Source organism: Argopecten irradians, chromosome 5 (assembly GCF_041381155.1).
Source record: "Argopecten irradians isolate NY chromosome 5, Ai_NY, whole genome shotgun sequence".
In the NCBI taxonomy this organism is placed as follows: domain Eukaryota; kingdom Metazoa; phylum Mollusca; class Bivalvia; order Pectinida; family Pectinidae; genus Argopecten; species Argopecten irradians.
In genome coordinates this window covers 22,784,634-22,804,088 of record NC_091138.1, presented here as the reverse complement: position 1 = coordinate 22,804,088, position 19,455 = coordinate 22,784,634, and the positions used below count along the sequence as shown (strand labels likewise).

Here is a 19,455-nt window from a genome sequence, read left to right as displayed (position 1 = left end):
ACATCAGGTCACCTCTATGTACTGTGACTACATCAGGTCACCTCTCCCTCTATATACAGTGACTACATCAGGTCACCTCTATCTACAGTGATTACATCAGGTCACCTCTCCCCTCTATGTACTGTGACTACATCAGGTCACATCTATATACTGTGACTACATCAGGTCACCATTATGAACTGTGACTACATCAGGTCACCTCTATCTACAGTGACTACATCAGGTCACCTCTCCCCTCTATATACTGTGACTACATCAGGTCACCTCTATGTAGTGTGACTACATCAGGTCACCTCTATGTAGTGTGACTACATCAGGTCACCTCTCCCCACTATGTACTGTGACTACATCTGGTCACCTCTGTTTATATTGCTCTTCTGATGTCAATGCACCTGAAAGATGTTATTATGCCACAAGACTTTCTCCTGATCATATATGACAACCAGTAATTTATCTCTGATACACATTAAGTTTGATTTATGTATCATTTCCTTTTAGGAAACTTTGGCCAGTTGTGGTATGTGAATAAACATAAGTTTTGATTGATGTATTATTTACTTTTAGGAAACTTTGCCCAGCTATGTGAATTTATAGGTAAAAGTGCAGACACACTAGCCAAGAATGCCAGCCACTTGGATAATGTATTAGCTACTCTTGACATTCAGCAACACTCTTTGGGAATTCTAGGAATTCTGTAAGTATTAATTCAATCATATCTATATGTATACATATCACTCTCATCCTCATATCATCATAAAGTGAGTGGAGCAACTGATTTGCCCACTGTGACATTGTCATTATAATGTTATCGTGTGGGATGTGCTTGTTAAATCCTAATGAATGTATGATATTTTAGATTGTGTGAAAGTTATCATGTAATTTATAACTGAAGCATTATGAGCACCATTGCCTCCATAATATAATCTATGAGATAGGTTTTACTAGTGTACTTGAAAAAAATATTACCTAGTTGAGCTTAAGTGATTTTGTGGTGACAATCTATTTAAGAGTAAAAATCCTTCTTTTGCAGTTGTGTGAAGTATAACATGCCGAATATCCCAGATTTTGAGACGTTATTTGTACAAACTCAAGAATTTATCAACAGCTGTAATGGAGAACATGTCCGGTACGCCACTGACAGCTGTGAGTATATATTGAAAACTTATCTTATTGGTTTATAAAGTTTAGCCATGTATTATGATATTGTACTTCATAGAAATGTTGAAAGATTGATGGAAATCTGGTTATCATTAATATACAGTAGGATTTCCCTTAACTGATATCGATCTTAATTGGTGCATAGAATTTTGGTAGGTTTAGAGAGGATTATGTCTTGAGAAGTGAACCCAAACTTAATTGTTACCATCCGAATATAGTTTGACTGTAACTTGTTTTCTGAAATGAGTATTGGAAAGTTTTAATTACTAATAATGTAGAGAAAGTTATTCTGTACATAACATATCTATGTTTGGTTTCAAGGGGTGATCAGTTTTGAGAAGGATCGGTTTTGGGAAATTACACTCTACATTTGTACTACTGGATCCTTTTGACATTTTCTTGTTGTTATTATAATATACATAAATAAATTCCACTAAAAATTATTTTGATACTTTTTTTGTGCATACATTTTAAATGAATGTTTCATATTTCAGATTCTGATCTATGTCACAAGCTGACACTAAACCTAGTGGAACACAAACAGCCATCGAGAGGAATCAGTATCCTTACCAAGTCCATTAATAAGATCCAACTCTCTGATTCTCAACTCACCTCTATACATGCTGACCTGTGTCAGGTAAATACTCTGTCTGCTTGACAGCGAGAAGATGAATGGATACCTTGAATCTGTTTTATTCCATTTTAGGTTAGTTGTATTGCCTTGTTAGCTCACCTGGTCCCAAGATAATGAAACAGCTAGTCTTTATTCTAAAACATTCCTAAAATTTACGTCATTTTTGATTGGCTGAGTAAAAACTTAAGTCTAAGACTTTCATGATCCTGAGGCGAGATTCAAAAGACCACAGAGTTTAATTATGCCATGGTATGTTGTACATCTGTCCATCTGTCAGTCAACATTTAATAGAAATCGCTTCTAGTCATAATGTTTTGCATGGATTGTAACCAAATTTGACTAGAAACACCCATGGAGGAAGAATCCTTTGGTGAAGGGGAACAGAGTTTGTATAAATCTTGGCTCTGACCCTGTGAGGCAGGTAGGCAGGTCTCAATAGGGAAAAATACAGGTTCACTGTAATTCTTTATATCGCTACAAGTCATTAAGTTTTGAATGACTTTAAATGAAATTTGACCAGAAACATCCTTTGAGGGAAGGGGATCTTAACTCCGACACCTCTGAGGATGATAGATGAAAATAGAGGTAATTTCTTTTAATTGCTATTAATAATACAATATAATCTAGTGTTGTAAAGAGATGACTCAATTGATTCTTAAAATTATCAATTAAGATACCCGTAATCTGTTGGATTTTCTTCAGAGGATTTTCATTGATAACAGTTTATAATCAACCATTTTATAGTCAATTTTTTTTTTTTTTTTAATGATGATGGGATCAGTTGAGAATCTTCCAATTGTCAGCTTCACTTTATCTTTGTTTGGTCTCAGGTTTTTATCTTTAAAATATTTTTTATGTCCCATGCTGCCATGTTTTTTCGTTATTTTGTAGTTATGCCTACTATCTAAGAATATGAAGCCTGCCCTGCAGTTCCTCGATGTCGATATTACAGACATCAGCAAAGAGGTATGTGTCCTTTACTTTCACTCTCTAGATTGTGACTTAGTCTTGTATGCTATCTCCATCTGAAAGAGGATGGAATTCATCTCGAAGACTCATATGCCATTTCTATGTACAACAAGATAACCCCTTCCCTGAAATGTGCCATATAGATGAAACACTAAACTCTGTAGCAAATTAAAATAAAAAATGATGCGCAGAAATTCTCCCATGAAATTTAATGGTCATTTTAAAAAGTCATGTGTTAATTGACCTATAGATTACAGTACAAATTTGTGTCTAAAACATCATTGAGGTGACGGTTAAGGCCCATAGGCCTCTTCTTTGTTTTTAAAGTAATTTAACAAAACTTGAAAATCCCCTCTTTTGTTTCTTTTACACTGACCTTTGTTGAACTCATTGTTTGATATAGAATATGGCAAAAGGGACGTTTCTTCATTTGAATGCCGGGATGGTAGTGATTTTTTTTTCCTGTTTACATATTTTCTTTCAAATTGTAGTTTCATTTCAGATAACATTTGGATTATCTTGTCATTTACAATTTTGCCTTTTTATGATTAATTGTAGTCAGTAAATAAACATTAAATGCAAAAAAAAAAAAAAAAAAAATGAAGATATGAGTAAATTAGGGACATAAATTGATAATAGGATTGGTTGTGGTTCATCTAGTAGTTGTCAGTCATCAGTATGACACTCATTTCAAACAAAGAATATTCTGAATGTATAACTATGTTGTGACAGGGAGGACACTACGATGCCAAAGATTTCTTGCTTTACTATTACTACGGAGGGATGATCTATACCGCCCTAAAGAACTATGACAGAGCACTATATATGTATGAAATCGTGAGTATAGAATTTACTTTAAGTTCTGTAACTGAACACTTTGTATTTACAAATTGTAAAAAAACAGTTTGTATGTACAATAAAACATGTTTATAATGAACACACTTACAACAAATTCATGGTTATAAATAAGTAATTTCATTCCCCATCAAAGTTTCTCTAAGATATTTGTTATATTTGTATCACAAATTATGATGATAGCGAAGTGATTTCTTTGGTCCGCAGAAGTTCATTATAACTATGTTTTACTGTATGATATTGTAAGTCGATCAACTTGCATACTGGATGACATATTCATGTACATCTGACAATAATTTCTACATATTAACTAAACAATATTGAGAAACAAGGCTCTGACTCGTCTTCATCTACCATTCAAATCTAGTGGACCGATATGGTGTCATGAAATAGTACCCGACAGAGGAGCTTATAGTAATAAACTACTTAACTATACAGCACACTGAAGAAAGGAGACAATTTATAACAAATATGTTATTTATATTGTGAATGTTAAAGTGTCTGCTAAAACTTCAACCATGCTCATACTAATGCTATATAGCCATTTATTTTTGCTTAGATGATGTTTTCAAGATTTTGGGATAGTTCTATTGGTTTTGAATTGTTCGTATTTGTTTATTTCTTTTTACGTGTAAATTAAAAAAGTTTTGATTTGCAAAAATAGATGGCTACACAGTTATTTATATCCACAAAAGAGATAAACCTGGCATTTATATATTTATGAATATTTTAGTATATATAAAATCCTCAAAAAACTGCAAAGCATTAAGTTTGTACATGTCTTTGTCTTTTCTCTGTAGGTTGTCACCACCCCCAGTATGGCAGTGAGTCACATCATGTTAGAGGCCTATAAAAAGTACATCCTTACTGCACTAATCTTACACGGAAAAGTAAGTACAATATAAGCTACATCCTTACTGAACTAATCTTACATAGAAAAGTAAGTACAATATACAGTAAAACCCTGTTATATCGCCACCCGTTTTACAGCCAAACCCGCTTATCGCCATGAATTTATTCAGAACAGATTTCCCTTCATAGAAATACACCCGTTATACCGCCAAACCCGCCTACCGCCATCCGCCATCACATTCGCGGAACAAATGATTAAAATAACAAAATAATGACCTTGTTAATATCGCCGAATTCTGTTGATAGGGACACATGTTTTTGTAAGGTGCTCGACTGCTGACTGACAGTTAATCATACAGCTACACACACTATGGCCGCAAGTACGATCGTGTGTACACAGTGAAATCAATTAACCATATGGGTACACATTTGTTATTGTTTAACAGGTAGTTGTCGCAAGTTGTGGTGAATAAAACTCACTTCTGTACATGTGTTTATTGACAAATAGGAACCCACAAGTCTGTTTCTCGATATTGCCGTTCATTTATATTGGACCATGAAATGCAACTAGTAATTTCAAGTGCGATATAAATATTATGTAGGTGCAGAAGAATCCGCCATTTACTAGTAAGATCAAATCGTCGTCTGGATGCTGTTTATTACCGGAATACCTATTTTGATATTTGCAGACATGTGCGCAGAAGTGAGGTCACGACCACACTGCGCTTGTTCAGAATTTCTATTATTTTACGGGCGGGATTTCCCGGGATAAAAATAACGGAGATAATCCCAGCTAGCAGGCAATTACAGCTCGATACTTGGTATCACAAACGAGTTCGGTTTTTCATATTTTACACACATAAAGCTTTCATATTTATTGAAAGACTACTATCAAAATTTACTTTGATTTTGGAACTATTCATATTACAAAATACAAAGTGGCCGTACAGTACACAGACTGACTAGAAAGTCTGCTTCAGTACGGCACCGACGGACTACATGTTTATGTTTAGGCCTAATTAAGATTTCAATGACATATCTGATATACCGCCAAACTCGATATATCGCCAAAATCTTGGAAAACAGAAGGTGGCAATATAACAGGGTTTTACTGTATGTACATCCTAACTTCACTAATCTTACACAGAAAAGTAAGTACAATATAAGTACATCCTTACTGCACTAATCTTACATAGAAAAGTAAGTACAATATAAGTACATCCTTACTGCACTAATCTTACACAGAAAAGTAAGTACATATAAGTACATCCTTACTGCACTAATCTTACACAGAAAAGTAAGTACAATATAAGTACATCCTTACTGCACTAATCTTACACGGAAAAGTAAGTACAATATAAGTACATCCTTACTGCACTAATCTTACACAGAAAAGTAAGTACCATATAAGTACATCCTTACTGCACTAATCTTACACGGAAAAGTAAGTACAATATAAGTACATCCTTACTGCACTAATCTTACACGGAAAAGTAAGTACAATAAAAGTACATCCTTACTGCACTAATTTACACGGAAAAGTAAGTACGTTATAAGTACATCCCTATTGAACTAATCTTACACAGAAAAGTAAGTACCATATAAGTACATCCTTACTCCACTAATCTTACACGGAAAAGTAAGTATGTTATAGGTACATCCTTATTGAACTAATCTTACATAGAAAAGTAATTACAATATAAGTACATCCTTATAATTACTGAGCTAATCTTACACAGAAAAGTAAGTACAATATAAGTTCATCCTTACTGCACTAATCTTACATAGAAAAATAAGTACAATATAAGTACATCCTTACTGCACTAATCTTACATAGAAAAGTAAGTACAATATAAGTACATCCTTACTGCACTAATCTTACACGGAAAAGTAAGTACAATAAAAGTACATCCTTACTGCACTAATCTTACACAGAAAAGTAAGTACCATATAAGTACATCCTTACTGCACTAATCTTACACGGAAAAGTAAGTACAATAAAAGTACATCCTTACTGCACTAATCTTACACGGAAAAGTAAGTACAATAAAAGTACATCCTTACTGCACTAATCTTACACGGAAAAGTAAGTACGTTATAAGTACATCCCTATTGAACTAATCTTACACAGAAAAGTAAGTACCATATAAGTACATCCTTACTCCACTAATCTTACACGGAAAAGTAAGTATGTTATAGGTACATCCTTATTGAACTAATCTTACATAGAAAAGTAATTACAATATAAGTACATCCTTATAATTACTGAGCTAATCTTACACAGAAAAGTAAGTACAATAAAAGTACATCCTTACTGCACTAATCTTACACAGAAAAGTAAGTACCATATAAGTACATCCTTACTGCACTAATCTTACACAGAGAAGTAAGTACCATATAAGTACATCCTTACTGCACTAATCTTACACAGAAAAGTAAGTACCATATAAGTACATCCTTACTGCACTAATCTTACACGGAAAAGTAAGTACAATAAAAGTACATCCTTACTGCACTAATCTTACACAGAAAAGTAAGTACCATATAAGTACATCCTTACTGCACTAATCTTACACGGAAAAGTAAGTACAATAAAAGTACATCCTTACTGCACTAATCTTACACGGAAAAGTAAGTACAATAAAAGTACATCCTTACTGCACTAATCTTACACGGAAAAGTAAGTACGTTATAAGTACATCCCTATTGAACTAATCTTACACAGAAAAGTAAGTACCATATAAGTACATCCTTACTGCACTAATCTTACACGGAAAAGTAAGTATGTTATAGGTACATCCTTATTGAACTAATCTTACATAGAAAAGTAATTACAATATAAGTACATCCTTATAATTACTGAGCTAATCTTACACAGAAAAGTAAGTACAATATAAGTTCATCCTTACTGCACTAATCTTACATAGAAAAATAAGTACAATATAAGTACATCCTTACTGCACTAATCTTACACGGAAAAGTAAGTACAATATAAGTACATCCTTACTGCACTAATCTTACATAGAAAAGTAAGTACAATATAAGTACATCCTTACTGCACTAACCTTACACAGAAAAGTAAGTACAATATAAGCACATCCTTACTGCACTATTCTTACATAGAAAAATAAATCTCAAATGGAAAAAACGTAATTATTTTCAATATTTACAGGTACCCAATGTTCCAAAATACACATCACCAGTTGTTGCAAGATACATCAAAGTAAGTGAATTGATATCATTAAAAAAGCATCTTTCAATTGTGGTTTGTTTATAATAGATCATGTCAGATATTTTAAAGAGCTACATTAAATAGACATATGTATTTTATCATTAAAACAAAAACTGTAGACATTGTTTGTATTTGTCTCCAGTTTAAAGGTCTACAGATCTTTCAGTATACAATAAAATACCTTATTTCTTTCATTTATACTTTAGTATTAATTAGACTGGTGTACAATACTTTCTCCAACATATTGTACAGTTTGAGGTTTATCTCTAACTTAAAACATAGCCTTTGTGTTAATAAAGTACACTTTTATTTCTAATATAAGCCAGTTTTTTGCCTTTGTATTAGTTAATGATATTTATTATCAAAATGAAAAATTGCATAATAATAGATTTTGATTTTGATCTTTCTGAGATGTAGCATCTTAGATCATAAAGTCATGTTCATGGTTGACCTTTGACCTATGACCTGTGTATTGACTGTCAGGGGGGACTATAAATAGAATGTTATCATTTTGACAGCCTTTGTGCCAGTCTTACCATGATCTGGCTTCTGTTTACGCCACAAATAACCCAGCAGATCTCCACGCAACTGTCACAAAACATGTGGACGTTTTCGCAAGGGTAAGTAATCAAAAAAGCTTTCGAGGTGAAAAGTATTATGAAAAAATTAATATTATGTTATTTGTGCAAGTATGTCAAATATTTATGGATAGAATGATAATTTAATTGCCATAATTTCATGATCTGTATTTACCTAATTCAAATACTGTTTTTAATTTGTTGAATTTATTCGAATTATTTTGTTTTGTAAAATTAAGGACAACAATATGGGCCTAGTGAAACAGTGCATCACATCAATGTACAAGAAAAACATCCAACGACTGACAAAGGCAAGTGACTAGCTAGGACATGTGTGCTTTTCCTTAATGAATTATACTACCGTAAATTGGGATAATTTAGATGTGGTCATATTTTGGTTTCTTTGGCACTTGGCATGAAAGTGAACTAAAACACCAAAATTTGACTGTTGGTATCAAAATTTGACATTTCACTTTCTGACTACATGAATATAATTATAGACTCTATAATTAGGTAGTGGTAATTCTATCTTCTATATACATACTAGATTGTGAATACAGCAGTATATTTTTGGTCAAGTTTTAATAAAGTATGAAACTTATGTTTGTATTAATTTCCAAATCATATAGATTGATTCATCTACACACAATTGATTACTAATGTGAACTGCACTAGCTGTCTGGTAACTTACTCAATCACATAGTGTAGACATATGGTTATAAGGTATACTAAGTCAGCTGACAGAATCTATAAGACCTGTTCAATTTTTGTTTTTTTCAATGAAATGTATGAAAATGTGAAGATAGGTAGAATTAGTCCATGGAAATGCCAAATTTGAACAGATCGAAATTTAACCAACCCATTTTGGTGTAAAACTGCCAAAATATCCCAATTTAATTACGATAGTTATCCAAAATTAATCATATCATACAAGCTGTACTGACACAGCTTACATGCTGTTTATTGCATGACCGATAGTAAAAAATTGAGGCGGCACTTCATTCATCATAAAATTGTAGGGTACATAATGTAATTCCTTTTGAAAGAAAACAGTGTAAAATTATCTTGAATTAAATGTGATGAAAATGTATCACCGATGCATTTTAATTATAATGTTATAAAGATATTTTCACTATTCATTTTTCAGACATTTCTAACATTATCCTTAACTGACATGGCAAACAGAGTGCAGCTCTCGGGCCCAAAGGAAGCAGAGAAATATGTTCTTCACATGGTTAGTGATTTTCAGGGACTTTGGCAACAGGCAATATGCCTTTAACGCATTGACTATTTCTAATACTTATTCTTAGGGGATAAGGATTCAAAGTATAAATGGCTAAAAGCTGAAAGTACCATAACATGATAAAATCGATTTTATCGAGATTTTGGTATTGTTTGTCCTTTAATAAAAGGAGAATCTGAATAAAACTTCTCTTGGCAAATGGCATTCTTCAAAAGCAACAGATAGATTTAGAGAATGCAATTTTTCACATGATGTACCTGATATGCAATGATTTAGCCCTTGTAGTATTTCTATTTTCCTGTCACGAGTGTAATATAACCTGGAATGATTTTCATTGGCTGTACGTGTACGAGGCAGAAAATCTACTGCAACATCAGAAATGATATCATGTCAGCTAGGATTCAAGGACAAATTGTCTGTTGATTTTCTGTAACAAATTTTGGTTTTTTGAGATCCTAATCTTTGGCTCTTGTAGTTTTATTGTATCTTAAATTTGTGTTAATTTCAAGTGAAATGTTTTAAAAATCTTTCAAAAATTTTAATTTTGGCTTGCCAAAGCTCTCAAAAATTTTTTTTTTTTTTATAAAACTTTTTATTATAAAATCTCATGAAATGTTCATTTGATTTTCATTTGCAGATTGAAGATGGTGAAATCTACGCTACTATAAATCAAAAGGATGGCATGGTTCGTTTCCATGATAACCCTGAACAATACAAAAGTGCCGCTGTGTTAGCCCAGATAGACAAAGAGGTACACATTACACTGTAACAATTACCATTTGCGAAATTTGTGATCCAAGTAAATTCGCTTAACGTTATCCCCACGAATATATATCTATGTACATTATTCTTTCATTGATCCATTTACAGGTAAATCTGCAAATATGTTACTCTTTACAATTTACTTAAATAATATTAACAGTGATGTCAGGATCCTAAATTAACGATGTTACATACCAAGCACATATCAGTGGTGATGTCACTCACCCAGGTATACAAATATTTCTCAAAATCACAATGCAATAAACTTCATAAACATACAATGCAGCATCACAATGCAATAAACTTCATAAACATACAATGCAGCAATTTATTTAAGGTACATTGTCCGTATACCAATACATGGTTTCAAGAAGTAATTTGTCTGTTCAATTATTTCCAGATGCAGAAATGTATGCAATTGGATGACAAATTAAAAGTAATGTATTTATGATGTTATTGGATTTTCATTGCAATAAACTTCATAAACATACAATGTAGCAATTTATTTAAGGTACATTGTCCGTATACCAATACATGGTTTCAAGAAGTAATTTGTCTGTTCAATTATTTCCAGATGCAGAAATGTATGCAATTGGATGACAAATTAAAAGAAATGGACAGAGAGATTGAAGTGAATCCACAGTATGTTCAAAAGGTAACTATTCACTGACTAAAATATTTATAAAATGTGGAGATGGAAGACTAGAGACCTTATATTTGGCATGTAGCATACTGGGAAGAAGAGCTACCAAGTCAATTCAGATTAATGACCTTGACCTTCATTTGAGGTCACAGGGAACAAATAGTCTTAAGTCTTTTTAGAATTCTTGTCAATAACTAAGAGGCCTAGCATACTGATATTGGACCTTACCTGTAGCATATATACTAGGATGAAGAGCTAAAAGTTTTTTCAAATGAATGACCTTGATTCACTTTTAAGGTTGAAGTCATCAAATATATTGGAAACTTACAGCTTCAACTAGAGTTCCTTGTATGTGTTAATTGTTAGCCACTACTGTATACTGCGAGTGTGTTCTTTGTGGCAATAGTCAGATGGACCGTTAAGGCCCACAGGCCTCTTGTATTAATTCAATATAATGTTCCAAGTAAGAGTTCAATGGACATACATATACTTGGATGCATATTGTAATTGTTCAACTGGTTTGGATGCATATTGTATGTAATTGTTCAACTGGTTTGTTGTGCCAAGTAATTTTCTGATAACAGGTTCATTGTTTCTTTTCTCAAGTATTTTAAATATTTACATCTAATCTCCCTATTTGGCCCAACCTCTCCTATCCCACAGGATTCAGAGCCAGGATTTAGACAAACTCTTTTATCCTTTGTCCAAGGATGTTTCAGGCTATATTTGATTACAATTCATGCAGAACTCTATGACAAGTAGCGATTTAATGAAAATGTTGACGGATGGCCAAGTGAGTTAAAAATGAAAAAAAAATCTTTGTGTCCATCATGTGTTAATTGAGAACTTTGTTTTCTGATCTTTTCAGAGTTCAGGAATGCATGAAGATGAATTACCAGGAAGTTCCACAAAAGGTCAAGGCTACTGATGGACCTTGTCAAATTAAAAGGTCAATTATAGACTATACATTTACATTATGTGAGGCCGTCAACTTGTATGTCAAGATTGCAGATGGGCTAGCAAAAATCAAGGCTACAGAAGGACAATTGTGGTCAAAGATATGATACAGGACAAGACTACTAAAACGATATAGTATTTATTGTGTTACCACAGGTCAAGGTTACTGATAGCATTGACTGTACTATATTTATAGTGCTACATTGGTGCAAATACATGTGCTTATAAGAAATGTTTTAGTCAAGTTCTACAGAGGACATGCTAATAAAATCTCCTGATTAAGGCAATTTCTTCAGAATTATAAATTTTAAATATACAAAGTACGTAATGAAGGTTTTAGACATTATTTGAACTAGTGAATGCCTAGGTATGTTCTGTAATGGTATCGACTGTGATGTCATGTGTTTGAGACCATAACGTCATACTTTTCAGAGAAAACAATGCAAATTTTACTCTCAAAATAATGATGTCACAATTGATACCTACCCGCAAGGGGGGCAAATCTGTAATATGCTAAGACAGTTTAGCACTTCTTAGGTGTACTTGAACATATCCATCTGAGCTTTAGATATATTGTTGACTCAAAGTTTGTTGTGTTGTTTGTAAATTTTGGCATAATATGCCAAAAATTGTACATTTCATTTTAATAGTCCACGGTTCAGTACATATTTATGTCAACAAATAACATGCCATTATATGTTTAATAGTGTTTATCTATTAGGAGTGCTTGTTTGACCCAATTGGACTTAACTAAAGTCAAAATTTACAAACAACACAACAATCTTAGACTCAACAGTAATACATAAGGTTAGGCCTTATGCATGTACACACTTTTCATCGACTTAGTTATGTTAAAGTATGCCAAAGAAGGGAAATAGTCATACAAAATAGTACAGGGTCTAAAACCATAAGTATGGCAGCAGTTATAAGATTTAAGGTTGAGAAAACCACATATGAAATGAAAATTCCAAGGATTTATAAATGGAGGTAATCAGAAGTTCACAGGATCCAAGGTGAAGATCACTTGATCTAATCAAGCTGAAGGTCATTAGATCTCAAGCTATTGGTAAGGTCACTAAATCTGAAATAAATGTTCACAGAAGTTCATAAGATCCAAGATGAAGGTAATAAGTTTTTAAGGTTATTGATAAGATCTCTAGATCTGAAATGGAGATCTCCAAATCCAAGATTATAGGGATAAGATCTGAGAATGTGATTACCAGTTCCATGGGGAAGATGCACGACTTTCTATGTGGTGATCATGTGTAAGGATATACATGTAATTAATGTCACTGAAATGCAAGTCAACAGAAGTGATTGGAATTCACCATGTCTTAAGTAGAAGTCACTAGATCCAAGGCCAATAATGGTAAATCTAAAGAAAGCTGGCATTCTACTGGGTTGGATCATGTTGAAACACACTGAATGTTGATTTAATTTTAAACAAATAAATTATCATTTTAATTCAAGAAACAACTCAAATTTTCTTTTGAAACAAAAAATTTAATTCAGGAGAAAAAGTCGTACTCTTTTTCAAATTTATCAAAGTCTCTATCTGTGAACACTGTGCTAGACTCCTGTTCTGCCTCAGGTAGAGGATTGTTTTTACTCAGTCGTCCACGGTTCTGTGCAACAATCTGTAAGTACACAAATGTGATTTTACTTATTAACAGTACTACTCTAAGTTAAACAATATCTTTTTGATATGAGTTATTTTGAAAATTTCAGTGGTCATGATCAAGGGTAAACTTTAAATGTCCGAGAGATATAAATACAGCACCGCATCAACATCTTGTCTTTTACTTTAGCACTATTTGATTCTAAATTATTGTAATAAAAAATAAGCTTGCTTTTTCTAATATACTCCTCAATAATCAATAAAGCTATTGATGAGTTAGTGGTAGTCATAATTTGTTCAAAATAAATTTTGCACTAAAATAAGAACATTCACTATGTACTTTTAAGCTTCATTAAAGTATGTAATTTTTACAGTATGACTAAAGTCGGTAAAAATGGTGTGAATGTATCCAGTATAATTTCTTATGAAATAGAAAAATAAAATCTCTCGCCAAAATCTGTCTGCGTACGAAGAAATTAATTTAAAGTATAGGAATCGCTAAAACGTCCTCCCGGCTGACTATGTCCGTGGTTACATTTCCACGCAGCCTCGCTTTCAATGCTTTCAACTTTCCTTTACTTTAATGGTCGGGAAACGTAAGCAGAACTTGGCCGTCGTATTAATATGTGAGAACTTTTGGAAGGCCAATGTACGCATTTAGACTGGTTTTCTTTGCCCGACTATTCACTTTAAAGTATGGAATTTTTACAGTACTGACTGAATATTGATATATTATTTTCTGTCATATGAATAAACAAAACCACGAAATTGAAATCAGACATCGCAAAAGTTGAAAAAATGGCAGGATCGACATTCGGACCGGAAAGGACTGTAAGCAAGCCATACCGAACAAGATTTTGCAATTTGCTGGACCGAACATTAATGTGAATTTTTAGCTCACCTGGCCCGAAGGGCCGGTGAGCTTATGTCATGGCGCGGCGTCCGTCGTCCGTCCGTCCGTCCGTCCGTCCGTCCGTCAACATTTCCTTTAAATCGCTACTAGTCATAGAGTTCTGCATGGATTGTAACCAAATTTGGCCACAAACATCCTTGGGGGAGGGGAAACAGAACTTGTATAAATTTTGGCTCTGTCCCCCCCGGGGCAGGAGGGGCGGGGCCCAATAGGGGAAATAGAGGTAAATCCTATAAATCGCTACTTGTCCTAGAGTTCTGCATGGATTGTAACCAAATTGGACCACAAACATCCTTGGGGGAGGGGGAACAGAACTTGTATAAATTTTGGCTCTGGTCCCCCAGGGGCAGGAGGGGCGGGGCCCAATAGGGGTGATAGAGGTAAATCCTTTAAATCGCTACTTGTCCTAGAGTTCTGAATGGAATGTAACTAAATTTGGCCACAAACATCCTTGGGGGAAGGGGAACAGAACTTGTATAAATTTTGGCTCTGACCCCCCGGGGGCAGGAGGGGCGGGGCCCAATAGGGGTAATAGAGGTAAATCCTTTAAATCGCTACTTGTCATAGAGCTCTGAATGGAATGTAACCAAATTTGGCCACAAACATCCTTTGGGGAAGGGGAACAGAACTTGTATAAATTTTGGCTCTGGTCCCCCGGGGGCAGGAGGGGCGGGGCCCAATAGGGGAAATAGAGGTAAATCCTTTAAATCGCTACTAGTCATAGAGTTCTACATGAATTGTAACCAAATTCTGCCACAAACATCCTTGGGGGAAGGGGAACAGAACTTGTATAAATTTTGACTCTGGTCCCCCGGGGGCAGGAGGGGCGGGGCCCAATAGGGGTAATAGAGGTAAATCCTTTAAATCGCTACTAGTCATAGAGTTCTGAATGGAATGTAACAAAATTTGGCCACAAACATCCTTGGGAAAAGGGGAACAGAACTTGTATAAATTTTGGCTCTGACCCCAGGGGGCAGGAGGGGCGGGGCCCAATAGGGGAAATAGATGTAAATCCTTTAAATCGCTACTAGTCATAGAGTTCTGAATGGAATGTAACCAAATTTGGCCACAAACATCCTTGGGGGAGGGGGAACAGACCTTGTATAAATTTTGGCTCTGACCCCCTGGGGGCGGGAGGGGCAGGGCCTAATAGGGGAAATAGAGGTAAATCCTTTAAATCGCTACTAGTCATAGAGTTCTGAATGGAATGTAACTAAATTTGGCCACAAACATCCTTGGGGGAAGGGGAACATAACTTGTATAAATTTTGGCTCTGGTCCCCCAGGGGCAGGAGGGGCGGGGCCCAATAGGGGAAATAGAGGTAAATCCTTTAAATCGCTACTTGTAATAGAGTTCTACATGAATTGTAACCAAATTCTGCCACAAACATCCTTGGGGGAAGGGGAACAGAACTTGTATAAATTTTGGCTCTGGTCCCCAGGGGGCAGGAGGGGTGGGGCCCAATAGGGGATTTAGAGGTTAATATTAAAATTCCTTCAGAAAAGAAACAAAGAACCTGTATTCAGAACATTACTTGGCATTACAAACCAGGTGAGCGATACAGGCCCTCTGGGCCTCTTGTTGATTTTTGAAGTAAACACAACTTCCTACTATTGGTATCCAGGCAGCTGTTTTCATGATTATCTTATGCAGTTTACACGATGTCTGGAAATGGTAATTTGTTATCAAAGGAACGAATATATACTGATTTCTTTTAAGAACCTTTGATAAATATTTATCAAAATATGTTACATACTGCCTGAGTAATCTTTGAAGAGGTCTTACAGACTTTTGACATTTCCTGTATTCTGTTTATACTGTCATCAGTCCAGTCTTCTGCTTGTTGCTGTTTGTATTCCTCTAGTTAAAGAACAATATATAGGTAAACATACATTTAGGGTTTAAGAATTATATAAAATTACAGTACTCACACATACATGTACTGTTTGCTTACCAAAAAATAATACAAGATGGCTATCATACACTGCCCTCCAAAAAATGTTTCATATGTTAAAATTTGGTGACAATTTATCTCTTGAGAAAACCCTTGAAAAAGAATATATTGATTTAGAGAAGATAACTGAGTTGGTAAATAATATAAACAGATGCCTGTATTACAAGGTTTGCAGATTTTTATATTTTATGTGTATTTGTAAAAATGCATGTGTAACACAACTTTTGGAGGGCAGTGTATATGGTTAGTTAAAAAACAGTAACACTTATGGACAAATTGTTATATTTTCTTAAATTCGATGGTTAAAGTTAAACAAGGTACAGTATACATATATATATATGTATGGTGACATACAACACTACATTATAGATTATTTAAGGGAGATCATATCCATATAATGATATATATTCTATTTTAGCTTTTAAACCAAAACATATATACAAACCTATTGTCGATTTTACAAATAACTTATTTTTCATGCTCTTATTTTCTTCCTGGCGTCTCTTCTGATGTTTCTTCAATTGTTGTCGCCTCTTCTGTACCCCCTTTTTACTGGTCCCCAAATCAGCAATGGTCCCTTTGGTTCTGGTTTTCTTGGTTTTTCCATCTGTAAAGGGGGGGAAATATGTACGTCTTTATAAATGAAAATAATCTAAAAGTTAAGTCGGTTCCGTTATTTCCATAAAATTCAATAATTTGTTTGACTAAACATCTGGCTACACCTTAAGACATTGCCTTCCGTCATATTTTCATTACCATCAAAATCGTCATCGAACATGTGTAAACATTGTTGTGTTATGGCCGCAGACATCTTGCTAACTTGCTTGAAACTGCGTCAAACAGACGCTTGGAACAACTAATATCAAGATCATAGCCCTGCCGGATTGACCGAAACAGACCGGAATGCACATATCATCGCTAGAATCCGTAGTCTAAATTTTATATAGTACACCTATTAGATGAAGCTGCGATGGCGTAGCTCTGAACGACAGACGGACGATTTCTGACAGATGGTAGTAGATGTAGGCCTACCGTGTACCTAGACTATTAGAACGAATAATCATACTCTGTCTCCACTCCGTTCCCGGCAGACAGAATAACGGGATTAATGAAGAAATGTTTTAGAGTCTCTACAAAACACTTATAAGGCCACATCTGGAATACGCCTCGTGTACGGAACCCTCTACCACACGTTTACGACGCGCGCAAAAAAAAGGTTATACTGAATACTGAAAGATTGCTTACTTAGTCCTGTATCCCATTTCCAGCAAATAGGGTAATTGTCTTTATAATGCTCTGGACATCACATTTTAAAGATAATTACTCCATTTTCTGGAAAAGGGATACAGCTAGGGCTTAGTAAATAACCATTCAGTATTTTTTTTAAGTTTATTTTTTGCGTGCGTCGTAAACCTGTACTTTTACCAGAAACATAGGCAGCGGGACCTCAGGTTTATAGGCATTTCCCCTTGGCTAACTACTTTTAAGTGTATTCTTTTACCCGGTAAACATGATATTTTTGCATCAACTCAAAGTTTAAAGGCCTTTCCGAAACGGCTTTTAATTTTTAAAATGGGAATGTAAAACAAGATCGATAATTTTGTAGAGTCTTAAGAATTATTAACTTACCGTTAATACTACATTCATCATCACCTTCTGAACGATTTGATTAAAATAAATAAAATGTTTATTTTCATAACGCGGGTCGTATTATGTTTCCCGCCTTCGTCCTAAATACCGCGCGGTAGTTGACTATCACTGCGCCAGACGGTAAAACAGCGAACTGACTCTCCACTGTTTTCATATATTTACGCAGGAAATCTTGCATACGTTTGGTGTCGTAACCTTATTTTAGGTCATCGGTATGCATTTTCTGATGTTATTAATGTTTTTTAAGAAACCTTTATATTTTGCTCCGGAAAGGTAATGGGCCTTTAAACCTTATATCATGGTTTGATGAGACCAGTTTTTCCGATTGATGTTATTTAATATGATTTTTGAAAGCATGAAAATCAGCAATTTTACCTGGTTTTTCGAAAATCAGACATTAAAAACCGGAAGTGCGTTTTGTTTCATTAAAATATAAGTTAAAATATATTTTTTCTATCCAAAATCGTACTCAAACCATCTGAAAATTACTGAACTTTTATAACATATCAAATTTATTTTGCTGTATTCAACTGTTAAAGAGTTGTTCTAAAAACCCCTAAGCACATATAGAGGTACATCTGCCGATCGTAAAAATGGCGGAGTTGCCAATCTCTATGTATATATGTTTCTGCTTTTACTAGCCAAAGATCAGGTCATGATTGAAAATGTACGTACAGAAGAGAGCCACCAAAAGGGTGAATGGCCTATGATCCAGTCTATAACATGAATAACGACTGAGAAGTTTAGGACTACCTAGTCTTCAGTACCGAAGGAAACGATTGTTGATGAAGACACGTTATTTAAATTGTCGCTAGATGGCACTCTCAAAAATATTGAAACCAAGTCACGCCTGGACCAACATTGGAAAAATGAACCAACCAAATTTTTCACCTGAGTGTTTTAGTGCATCCAATTACCAGGATACGCCTCCATAAGGCTTACATGTGTGACATAATTTACATAATTCAGTAAGATTTATATGCCTCAAACACGAGCCTCTTCTTAGTAAGATATTTAATATATACTGTAAACAGAAAGGGTACAAGAGATTCCCCCTCCTCTGCGGTTATGCATATGAAATTTGAGAGAGATCCCTTCAGTGATTTCTGAGAAAAAGCGGTAACTATCAAAAATCCAAGATGGCGGCCGGCAAAAATACAAAATACAATATGCACTGTTAGGATCCTAGGGGAACCTACGTATGAAATTTGAGATAGATCCCTTCAGTACTTTCTGAGAAAAAGCGGTAACAAACTTTTAACTATCAAAATCCAAGATGGCTGCCAGGTGGCCATCTTATTGACCGATCAGTCCCAAAATGTATTATACACAACTAGGGTCCTTGGGGAACCTACACGTGGAATTTGAGAAGGATTCCTTCAGTACTTTCTGAGAAATAGCGGTAACAGTCTTTAATTATGTAATCCAAGATGGCGG

General features: G+C 34.5%; 2 protein-coding genes across 3 annotated transcripts; one reads left to right on the top strand and one right to left on the bottom strand.

Moving 5' to 3' along the window:
- Positions 1-530: 530 nt before the first annotated feature.
- LOC138323248 (COP9 signalosome complex subunit 3-like) lies at positions 531-12,166 on the top strand. Of its 2 annotated transcripts, XM_069267680.1 has the most exons (13): positions 531-694; positions 1,031-1,143; positions 1,653-1,795; positions 2,684-2,758; positions 3,494-3,598; positions 4,417-4,506; positions 7,641-7,691; positions 8,219-8,320; positions 8,518-8,589; positions 9,426-9,512; positions 10,159-10,272; positions 10,858-10,938; positions 11,795-12,166. In XM_069267680.1, the coding sequence occupies exons 1-13, from the start codon at positions 546-548 to the stop codon at positions 11,852-11,854; spliced, it is 1,242 nt and encodes a 413-aa protein (XP_069123781.1). In that variant the 5' UTR covers positions 531-545; the 3' UTR covers positions 11,855-12,166. The 2 variants fall into 2 exon arrangements, with proteins under 2 accessions (XP_069123781.1, XP_069123782.1); XM_069267681.1 differs by lacking the exons at positions 10,858-10,938; positions 11,795-12,166 and adding an exon at positions 10,684-10,749.
- Positions 12,167-13,365: 1,199 nt separating this feature from the next.
- LOC138323249 (active regulator of SIRT1-like) lies at positions 13,366-17,253 on the bottom strand. Its single transcript, XM_069267682.1, has 4 exons — positions 17,125-17,253; positions 16,814-16,975; positions 16,171-16,274; positions 13,366-13,520 (listed from the first exon to the last, which is right to left on the bottom strand). Exons 1-4 carry the CDS (start codon positions 17,177-17,179, stop codon positions 13,392-13,394), a joined length of 450 nt encoding a protein of 149 aa, XP_069123783.1. The 5' UTR covers positions 17,180-17,253; the 3' UTR covers positions 13,366-13,391.
- Between the last annotated feature and the right edge of the window lie 2,202 nt (positions 17,254-19,455).

Bases quoted from the DNA above. Each gene is read 5' to 3' on its own strand.
- LOC138323249 (XM_069267682.1), bottom strand. From the start codon at position 17,179: ATGTCTGCGGCCATAACACAACAATGTTTACACATGTTCGATGACGAT. The intron at 16,275-16,813 runs GTTTGTATATAT...TTCTTTAACTAG, and splicing joins ATTTGTAAAATCGACAATAG to AGGAATACAAACAGCAACAA. The intron at 13,521-16,170 runs GTATGTAACATA...GTGTACTTACAG, and splicing joins CTTCAAAGATTACTCAGGCA to ATTGTTGCACAGAACCGTGG.
- LOC138323248 (XM_069267680.1), top strand. From the start codon at position 546: ATGTATTATTTACTTTTAGGAAACTTTGCCCAGCTATGTGAATTTATA. The intron at 695-1,030 runs GTAAGTATTAAT...CTTCTTTTGCAG, and splicing joins TTGGGAATTCTAGGAATTCT to TTGTGTGAAGTATAACATGC. The intron at 8,321-8,517 runs GTAAGTAATCAA...TGTAAAATTAAG, and splicing joins ATGTGGACGTTTTCGCAAGG to GACAACAATATGGGCCTAGT.